This window comes from Phalangium opilio, unplaced genomic scaffold (assembly GCF_054372755.1).
Source record: "Phalangium opilio isolate 3A_F unplaced genomic scaffold, DU_Popi_V2 ptg000003l_1, whole genome shotgun sequence".
Taxonomy (NCBI): Eukaryota; Metazoa; Arthropoda; class Arachnida; order Opiliones; family Phalangiidae; genus Phalangium; species Phalangium opilio.
This window is the reverse complement of record NW_028324145.1, coordinates 4,494,376-4,505,343: the sequence shown is the minus strand read 5'-3', so window position 1 is coordinate 4,505,343 and position 10,968 is coordinate 4,494,376. Positions and strand designations below refer to the sequence as shown.

The window sequence follows — 10,968 nt, the reverse complement described above, 5'->3', positions numbered from 1 at the left end:
GAAAACAAATTTCCCTGAGTTTCCAGGTTTTTCCCGTATATGGAGCAAATGATAACGAAGGAGCGGGGGGGGGGGGGCAAATAGGACTATTAATATATAATCAAAGGACATCCCCGTATCTCCAATGTAACCATAGTTATGAGTCCCAAAGTTTAGTGTAATGTTAATCCTATGGAGCGGATGTTTATGAACATTTTGCTTAATTACTCGGCCCCTGTTTGACGCAAATTTCCCTGAATTTTCCCTGAGGTTTTTGTCAACTATTTATTTCCCTGATTTTTCCAGGTTTTCCCTGTTTTCCAGGTTTGTATGAACCCTGTTCAATAGTGAAGTTATACTAGCTATGATTACTTGCGAGTGCAATTTTAAACGATAACAATTACAAAGGCATTAATTATCCTGCTGGACATTGTATCATTAGTTGTCACATTGTTATCTGAACTTCTTCACAACGATGAAACACACAATGAGCGTGAATTAAAAATGGCGGCCTAATTTACGATTTTATAATACTTTGAAGAAGACACTATGAAAAATAAATAATATCAATTAATTTACTGCAATCTAAAAATATTTTAGTAGAAAGGTTTTTAATCTTTCATTTTTATGTAAAACAGAATAAACATCTATTTGATTTGATCATGTTGACCTGGGGGGGTTGGTAGTTTTTTTTTTTTTTTTTTATGGGGACTGTAGTTTTTTTTTCTTTTCTCATTTTTAAACATTTTAAATTGTTTTATATTTCTTTCATCTGTCTTTTATATTACTTATATACAATGTACAAAAATTTGGCTTATTTATTAATTTGTTTTTTTTTTTTTAAATATTATTGGTTTTTTTTTCTTCTTCACTCTCAGTAAAAGTCTGAAAAACCATATCAAGTTCAACAAAGTTTTTTCTTTTTTGTTTCTTTCTTAAAATGAGAATCTATTTTTAAATTTTTTGTTTTTGTTTTCTTACGCGAAATATATTTTATTTTTTTTAATAATTTTTGTTTTCTTTCGCAAAAAACAGATTTGTATCATCGTGATATAACAGTACCATTTTCTTTTAAGTTTTTTAGACATTTTTTAGGCGCGTAAAAACTCTTTTTAATTGTCAAAAACGAAAATAGCTGACGAGAAAAAAAAAAGGTGTTTAAAAAAATAAGCGAGAGAAAAATAAACAAAAAAAAAATAAAAATAAAATTAAAACCGAAATTTAAATTTAAAAATAACCATGTATGGATTTCATTTGATATCATTTCATGGTTGTCGTTTTGTTTTTGTTTTTCTTGTTATTTTAAGTTTTTAATTTAATTCTTTGGAGTTAACTAGCTCATTAATATTAATTAATTATTTTTAATTTTAAACAATTTTATTTTTTAATATTGTCCCTATTATATTTGAGTAAAACACTTTTAACTTTTTATTTGGTCTTTTAAACCTCCCAATTTAATTAATTAATATTTAACGTAACGGATTTCACTTAGTAGTACTTTAGCTTTATTAATTTAATTTAATTTTGTACATTAACCACAGTTTTGATCCGAGGCTACACGCGGCGGGTCTATTATACGTTAGAAACTATTTTTGAGCTATAGTTTCTTGAACTTTTTATTCTTTTTATTTTAATACGCTTTAATTCTTTTTTTTAAAGCCGACTTGGCGATAGAGTTAAAATCTGCGCAAAATAAACTTCAATCAATCACAGAAAGACCCTATATATACATATATTTCTTTATCTACATGTAGGGGAGTCGAGATCCGCGAAATTTCTTATATATTCCGGCAGAAAATAATATATTTGTTGTCGACGGTTTTTTCTATTTCTTTTACAGACGCGTCGTCGTTTTAACGGTTTTGAGTTTTGATAATTAAAAAAAAAAAAAAACAAATGATAATTTTTAGTAACGATAGCTAGCCACTGAAGCTTTGTTGATGTTTGCCTCCGCAACAGCCGCATTTTACGGCGCACGTATGGCAAGCTTTAAATGGTAGATAGCACCATAAACAGGGTACAAACAAGGACAAGAGAGCCATGGAGGCCCAGCGACGCCGGCAGCGGTCGTCGGACCCGTTACAAGAGCAAGGATGTTGATCAAAATCTCCTTCCGCGTCGGACATACAATGGTACAGCATGCACTGCGCGCAGGAAATGCAGGTGGCCGCGTTGATACAAGCTAGGACACCGTCAGGAGCGTATTCGCAACTACCCCTGCCATTATTGTCCTTGTCGTACATTTCTAAACAATGTCGGCATTGGGCTCTGCCGCCACTGCCGGAAGACCCGTTTCCGCCGCCGCCTCCGCCACCGGACGAACCACGATGCCCCGGAGCCACCAAATTTTGGATGCCGTGTCGGCCGAAATAGTCCTTTTTTCGTTTGCACTTTGTAGGTAAAAGCAAAGGGGGCTGTTGAGCCAAGGTTAGCGACGCAGCGTTACCCTGATGAAGCTGATTTTTCTTTTTTAAACTACTAGAGTGCTGTTGGGGTCCGGAGCCACCGGTTAATCCCGAACCAACTCCGCCACCTAATTTTAAAGCGTCCATGACTGGGTAAGAGTATTCGTGCTCCCCACTAACATTACGCGGGCCAAAAGGTCCCGCGTTTTTGTCCTTGGCAAACTGCACGTAGGAATAGGGTTCCCCGGACATTTCTACGCGATCCTCGGGAAGCGTTTTGGCGTGTTTGTTATAGGGAACCCAAATGTCTTTTCCGGTGGAAAACTGCTGGTTTATCGAGTCCGATAACACGCCGCTTTCCCCCACGCCGCCTGACAAAACCGCCGGATTAGTCCATTGATCCGAAGTCGGAGCGCCATACTGGTTTCGCAGAGACACTAGGCCTTGGTTATTGTTGCTGCCAGAAGTGTTGGAAGAACGAATAAAATGCATGCGATGAAGATGATGGTGATTGGCGTGCGGATGCGTGTACGGAGAGGCGCTTTGGTTCGGAACTACGCTGCCACCGCCAGAAGGGTCCATCATTGAACCGGGGAACATTGAGAGAGGATTTAGAGGATGCCGCCCTAAAGCAGCCGCCGTCACGACTACTCCACTACCGCCTCCACCGCTGGCACTACTTGAGCCTGAAGACGAGCGAGAATCCACTGGAAGTTCTAGTGTCTGTTACAAAATATTCAAAACAACCTTATAGGGCCACGAATCTTTATAGCGTTAACAAAGGAGCTATTGTCGTTATATAAAAATGTTCTCACCATGAAGACATCGTCATCACCAATATCTGTGTCATCGTGAAAACAAGAGAGTTCACCAATACCTACATTTTACAAAGAAAACAATTAAAACACTCATATACACACAAATTCTTTTCCGAACTAAATTAACACTGTACTTCAACGACGATTTCATTCTAGCCATAATAGATAAGAACTTACCATTAGCGTAATTTAAATATTTTAAAATATCCGGGTAATGCGTATAATAAAGGGTGGGTGAAATGGTTCAATTAATTATTAGCAAGTTATTTTTGATATAGAATTCACACCGTGACAACATCTAAAAATCTAGTTTAAAAAATAAAATAGCCTTCCCCCCTTAGAATGAGATTAAAAAAATTGTGCACTAGCCTTCTAGTAAGTCTTCAACCGCTCTGCGTACGCCTTTATCAAAGGCCCTCGCATCAGCCGCAGTTTGAAAAGTGAGCCCGAACTTCTTGTCCCCAGTTTTCCAATGGTGAAACGTTGGCATTACTTTATTGTACTGAAAATCTTTCCTAATAGGGCAGCTTAGAACAACCTAAAGAAAATTAACGATGCAATGTTAAAAACGGCGGATTTTTAACACTTTTCTAGACCCTAAAGTCCTAAAGACACTCAATTTGACGCATTCGTATATTTACCGAACTGTCTGATATCCTTTTTCCATAAATTAAATATTCGTGTTTCAGATTTGAGTCTAAATCTTCGTCACTTCCACCAGGGTTGTAAGACGTCCCTCCACCGACGCTATTTCCTCGGGTTGAACCATTGTTCTTCCCGGAAAGATTTGCCAAGACGCCCAAAGAAGCATATTGACTAGATGGAGCAATCCCCGCCGAAGAGTTGTTTGATGAAGATGACGAGGATAGGAGCCTCTTCCGCACCGAGACATTACTAAGCCCTCCACCTCCCATTGGCAACCATCCACCCGTAGAGTCATCTCTGGTCATGACCTGGGCACGGACACGCACCAGGTAGTTACCACTAGACAAAAACATCAATAAGACAAAATGTGTTAAAGGAATACACAGTTTGAAGCGAGCTTTATCAAATAACGTATGAAAGTTGTTGGGTTTCAAAGATTTGTCCACAGCGTGACAACACTCACATAAATTCCCACCAATGGTGGTCATGCAATTCCAATGATTGGAAACCCAGTTCAACACTCAAAATCCAAACCAAAGTACGTATAGGCTTAAAGGGCGAGGGTAAAATAGTTTTACCTACACGCGTTGAAACTAACCTTAGTGGATTTTCCTATAACTATAAGGTAGATTGGACAGTGGGAGGGTTTGTAGTTGAGGCGCAAGCGACACGTGGGACCCTTCAAGTACTTATGGAAAAAACTACCCATGAGTTAGGTACATGGACGCTACTTTTCTCATTTTCTATCACCTCTCGTGGCTTAATACACTATACATAGTTTTCAGACTAGGAGGATACCATTTACACAAGGAGGCCTGACTTTTGACTTCACCACCGGAGACTGGCGTTGTTGTGTAACACCTGAATCCTGGCCTCCTTGTGTTAAAGTTATGAATCCTCCTAGTCTGAAAACTATGTATTTCCAAATATGGCGTCGGACTCAAGTTAATCTGATCTAATTCAAACTATCCTTCATTCAATTTAATGCCCCTTTATTGGACAATTTCTGTTTAGACTTAATATTATCCAAAGGTAACCTAATTCCCTAAAATATTTAGACCCAATCTTTACAGTGAAAATTTGAAAAATACGAATCCTCAAAACAACATTTAACATAAAATATGATCAAAAACCTATATTCCACGTCCATTCTCGTCTCGAGGAACCTTGGAGAACGCGATTAAGATTCAGATCTGATAAATTCGGCCATTTTGGGGTAATAAAACGTAACTTTTACGCCAGAGGAGGAATGCCATTCAATGCTCGTAACATCCATCGTTTGGCTTCTCTGTCAAACCTATTTCCAGGATGTTGAACGCTTTGCTTGCTTCTCTTCTCCCCCCCCATTCCCTCCTAACTTTGGCTTTCCACTCCCAGGTTTACGCGAGGGGAGTCGTAGGGCAACGTGTCGTGGGGTTACGTCGAGGAGGAGAACTATTTTTTCTTTCTCTATCGCCTCAAGGAGAAAAGCAAGCGACCACGCAGCGGGAGAGTCAGTGAGCCTCAAATGCTTAAGCCGCTATTCGGAGATCTCTTCAGTCTACGTCCTTTGCTAGTTGTATCTCCCCCCAAAAAGGCTGCCCATCCCTACAGTACACCCACGATATCTTGAAGAACTAGCTCTTACAACCATTTCTCCCTCCCCCCTCTCATTTCGTGGGCTCAGTCACAGTCGCATCCCGCCAAATGACTGAGGGGATATTCACTTGATCCTCGCAAATTGAATCAACCTCATTCAGAATTTACAGGTGACTTCACCAAGACGTTAAATAAATCAGAGAATTAACCTAGGGACTGACGGAACCCCGCCAGGGAACAGACCGAGCCCCCGCCTGGGGACCGACGGAACCCCCGCCTGGGAACAGACCGAGCCCCGGCCTGAGAACCGATCGAACCCCCGCCCGGGAACCGATCGAACCCCGGCCCGAGAACCGATCGAACCCCGGCCCGAGAACCGATCGAACCCCGGCCCGAGAACCGACCGAACTCCAGCCCGGGAACCGACCGAACCCCAGCCCGGGAACCGACCGAACCCCAGCCCGGGAACCGACCGAACCCCAGCCTCGAAAATGCAGCCGATAAATTTGTCGCACGTGATTGATCAAACGAGTGGCTAGCCCCTTGGTTTCATCTCCAAAATGAAACGACGGGTTCGTATGGTATGATGGCATGGCTCGTCTCTCCCAGCCTGTTCCGTCCCGTCCCGTCCCAAAGCGCTACCAAAGCTTTGAACCCGAGTCTCGAGAAAAGAACGGAAGTTTGGGAGTTTTTAAGCCACCCCCTTCTTCTCCTCTCCCTTTTTCTTCTCTTCATTTTAAGCAAATGAAATACTATTTTCCTAAACAGCTTTGAAAGGAGGATTTCCTTCTGTGTAAAAAAGGCCAAAATTCGCCCCATGACTCGCCACGGACCACACCGGGCGGGCGGATATGTCACGTCCGGTATGTACACTCCTATAGGATTAGAAATTCGCCTTGGGAGGCAAGAACTTGACCAGTCAATGGTTCTAGGCCGTTCATGATAAGGTTCATTTCAAATCATGTTCTAAGTGCATCATTCATTTCCCCAATTCCAATTATCCGACTATTTTGGGCCCGTTTCCATATTGTCACACTAGCCAATGACATTCAATTCCAATTTTCATATTGTGACACTATTTAATGACCTTTAGGGCCAATTTTCATATTGTGACACTATTTAATGACCTTTAGGGCCAATTTTCATATTGTCACACTATTTAATGACCTTAAGGGCCAATTTTCATATTGTGACACTATTTAATGACCTTAAGGGCCAATTTTCATATTGTCACACTATTTAATGACCTTTAGGGCCAATTTTCATATTGTGACACTATTTAATGACCTTTAGGGCCAATTTTCATATTGTGACACTATTTAATGACCTTTAGGGCCAATTTTCATATTGTGACACTATTTAATGACCTTTAGGGCCAATTTTCATATTGTGACACTATTTAATGACCTTTAGGGCCAATTTTCATATTGTGACACTATTTAATGACCTTTAGGGCCAATTTTCATATTGTCACACTATTTAATGACCTTTAGGGCCAATTTTCATGTTGTCACATGACATTTAATACCAATTCCAAGACTTTTGAATGAACTTTTCCCAGACATTTCAACCAACATTCAAATCCCCTGACTTTTTCCTGCGTGTCTATATTATTTTCGGCTAATTCTCAAATTTACAGACGTTTTCCCTGAACCTTCAATATTATTTTATAATTTCCTTCTTCTCAAATTCCCTGAAATTTTAATTCTATTTTATGAACTCCAAGGTTACGTTTTCAACTACCTAGATCAATTCCTGACTTCTTCAGGTTTTCGCTAATTAATTTTTCCATTTTTATTTGCAAATAAGTGATTAATTTGTTTAAAAATTACTAGTAACATGAACTTAACATAGGAAAATTAGCAAATAAATATGAATTTTCACACCCTTTGTCAAAATCCCTTTACTGTACCATGATAACACTGTATTGCAGACTTAGAAATAAGGATAATTTTTAAACTAGTCCTTGGGACCAGTGACCCCCCTAGTGCCCTAAATAATAAACTGGTCTCCGGAGTGGTCCCAGCCTTTGTTCTCCAATAGATTTGCAATTATTAAACTGGTCCCGAGGACCAGTAACCCCCACTTTTTGAATTAAAAAACTGGTCCAAGCAATTAATAAACTGGTTTTGGACCAGTGGACGTGTGCTATTTCTAAGTCTGCAGTGTATTGCCCCATAAAAACCGCAGAGTGTGATATTTTGGTGAAATCAAGAGTGATTTGTCATTTTTGTGCTTCAATGAGAGGATACTGGTAACGGAAACAACCGATTCCATCATTACCATTTTCAAAGAGAGACATTTTTTTCTATATTTAGCAACGTCATACCACCCTATTTCTTATTTCAGTGTCACATCCCCAAAAAGTGGGCGTACAATACAATCTGTTACAAAAGAACACGGTTTACTCCCATCTCTACGGATATTACTCTACAGTTATGACGTAAAAATACGTCATAGTACCAAATGCGGTTAAGAGCAAATATGATAATCACGCTAATTAAATATGGATGACATGGAGGAAATATTGAATGGAAATGAAAATAGGGGCACGTCTATACCAATGGGACACCCACATAAAGGAATATCCTAGTAAAAATTCGTGTACCCTATAAATTGTGCGTAAACAAGTGTTGCCAGTTATTTGCGAGTTCAATTCAACCGCTATCTACAACAGACTGAAGGGCTTATAGTTCTGTTCAATTCAGATCATTCAGTTACAAACCAGCAGAGATACTCTCGCAAATTAGCGGCAACACTGAAGCGCAATTACAGTTAAGAAATGGGGGAGGAAATTTCACTATCTATAAGGTTAATTTTCTCACGTGACCACATTTTAAATCGACCCCCTTCCCTCCCGTTCTGCGAGGTTGGTATCAAAAGCCCGCTAGAGCCGGGTATACTACCCCTCTAAATATTTTTCTCCATGGTAATAACAAGAAGCGATATCTAGTTTACTAGAGATAAGGTTTAGATGCCTAAGTATTCGCGCGCCATGGTCCCAGTCCCCCTTTCAAAATACAAGGGGGGAAGTAAAAGGAGACCGGGCTATTTCGCAGCCTCTCCTCAGTCGGAAAATACGTAATTTTCGTCATTCGCCTCGCTCTGAGTAAGTTTTCAAGAACCAATAAGATGCTGGTTATAATTTAGAGGCGGGGATTAACTCCGGACCTACTATACGTTTGGACTGGATATAAAGCTAGAAATAAGGCGAATTTATACCTTCTCCCTTATAAACTAGATATCGCTTCTTGGTAATAATTCCGATCGTGTCCACATTTTTGAGGTATTTCTAACTTATCCGGCATTACCACATTTTTATTCACCTTCACTTTGTCATTATCTTTAAAACTACATAAGAAAAGTTCCATCCAAGGCGAATTTAATTAAAACACAACCATGGTCACGGTTTGTTTAAAAAAATGGGGAGAGTAAAATTTAAATTTGAAAAAGGAAGAGAAGAGAATTATCTAATTTGCCATATAAAGTAGAAAATGTGGGCCGTTGCGTGAAGTCTTCGTCCTCAAGTTTAAAAAATACGAAACTAAATTATTGAGGGTCGTTTTTGGGTTTTTAATTTTTTTTTTTTAATAATGTACCAATCTTTAACTTGCGGCAAATGTAGCTAAGGTAGATCTTACGAAAGTATGGTTGTGGGGCAAGGCAATTATACCTTTGAAAAAGATATCCCCCCACCCGCCAATCGGCCTTCATTCATTAATAAGAAAAATCTATTTTTTTTTTGTTGTTTACCTCTGTCATCAACGATAAGGGGGCGTCATATTTCCCCATTTTTCGTTCATTCATTCATTTTTTATTAATATTCACACGTATATATGAATGGGGAAGCATTATTATAACGTGAATCGGCTATTTCCTCAAGTAAAAAAAGGCACGTAGGCAAAATGTATGAATCGAAAAATACACCGGTACTTTATACTTCAGATTCGCTTCTATGGATCGCGTGTACGGTGTGTCAGAAAAAAAAAATACTTTCGGCTAAAATAATTTCCGTGAAACGTTTTTAGCGGGCCTTTGAAAGTGTATACAAAGTTTTTTTAGGCCTAAAACTGATAGGGTTGTAAACTTGTAATGAAAATTGGACGTATTTGGCCTATATTATTTTGTACTCGATTAAAAATGGGTTTGGTAGAACGGGGAAATTGGTCTACGGACGGGCCTCCTTTTCCTTGACGCGCACCACTGCCTGAGAAAAGCGCGTTTCATTCATAAACGAGGAGAACACGGTCGTCCATTGAACAGATGCCGTTCCCCGGCTTCCTTTCCCCCCCGTCCGTCAAAAAAGCGACTTCCCTTCAGGGCCCCATTTTTGGTCTACGCGTAAAAGATCTAGGCCTAACGATATGTTCCGTAGGAAACGAGTAAAACGACTACACGACGCTAAAAAACCTTTGTAAACCGAGCCAATTATCACTTTCGATTAAATTACGATAAAAAAACACCCGGCCCTCGGTCGGTACTCGTTACGTTAGGCCGATAAACCTCGGCGGGATAACGGGGGAAGACGTTCCTACTCGTTAAATTTTACACAGCGAGAGCCGAATTTCACTGAAGACCGACCGCGTTAGGCCTAGGTCATACAATAACATTCGAGACATTTGAACTAATTTAACTATAATTAAACGTTACTTACTCATCGTAGCTACCTTCGGTCATTTTCAATCGATGGAAATTCCATATTTAATGACTAATAATTTTGGGTATTACGCGAAAATTTCCGGGGAAACTTGAGTCCCGTCTCGCGTATCTTTCCTCTCTCAGTCATACGGCCATCAAAAACTGATAAACACACAACGACGAATCACCGCTTCCCGTAGGCGCGAAATCCCGTCGCTTCGCCGAAAAATAATCCCCACACGAAACGAAACCGAATTTACCTCGATAACTTAAAACAAAATACTTCAAATAATTTAAAATTAAACGTACAATTTAGTCGCTTCTAATTACGTCCTTTTTAGCGACGTTTTCGTGAACATTTTGGCGCGCTAGCTATGGGCGGATGAATACTGGAAACCCCCTTTCCACGGCACAATCGCGAATGGCCATTGAGAAAATCATATCCATGCCTACGCTAACTACCGACTGAATTTTGTACTTGTAGGGGGTGTATGGTATGGTAGTCCTGTCCTACACGTAATAAATCATCTATTATAAAATTCCTAAAAATTATAAATATACCTTTCTTTACCTTGACTTTTAAATACAACATTAATATTTGACAATTCTTAAATATATTTCTTTTAGTAAATAATTATTACTATAATAATAATTGTGTACTTAAATATTTATGAATAATATATAAAAAATATAATAAATATGGCATAAGCTTTGACAACATTACAAATAAAAATTTATTTGTAACTTTGTTAAAATATTTTTAATTTTTATTATAATATCGCGAACTTTGAAACTTTAGTGTACTTATTCTGATAATAATGTAAATAAATCAATTTAAATTATAGAAACGAGCCAATAAGTGTTAATAATAATTATAAGCATATCGAAAATTATTTATATTAAAG

At 38.9% G+C, this 10,968-nt stretch overlaps 1 protein-coding gene across 2 annotated transcripts; it reads right to left on the bottom strand.

Moving 5' to 3' along the window:
• Nucleotides 1-573: 573 nt before the first annotated feature.
• Nucleotides 574-10,494, bottom strand: Spred (Sprouty-related protein with EVH-1 domain). Of its 2 annotated transcripts, none has more exons than XM_089836548.1 (5): nt 10,080-10,494; nt 3,844-4,186; nt 3,572-3,740; nt 3,200-3,261; nt 574-3,107 (listed from the first exon to the last, which is right to left on the bottom strand). In XM_089836548.1, the coding sequence occupies exons 1-5, from the start codon at nt 10,100-10,102 to the stop codon at nt 1,899-1,901; spliced, it is 1,806 nt and encodes a 601-aa protein (XP_089692674.1). In that variant the 5' UTR covers nt 10,103-10,494; the 3' UTR covers nt 574-1,898. The 2 variants fall into 2 exon arrangements, with proteins under 2 accessions (XP_089692674.1, XP_089692681.1); XM_089836555.1 differs by lacking the exon at nt 10,080-10,494 and adding an exon at nt 4,981-5,761.
• Nucleotides 10,495-10,968: the final 474 nt, after the last annotated feature.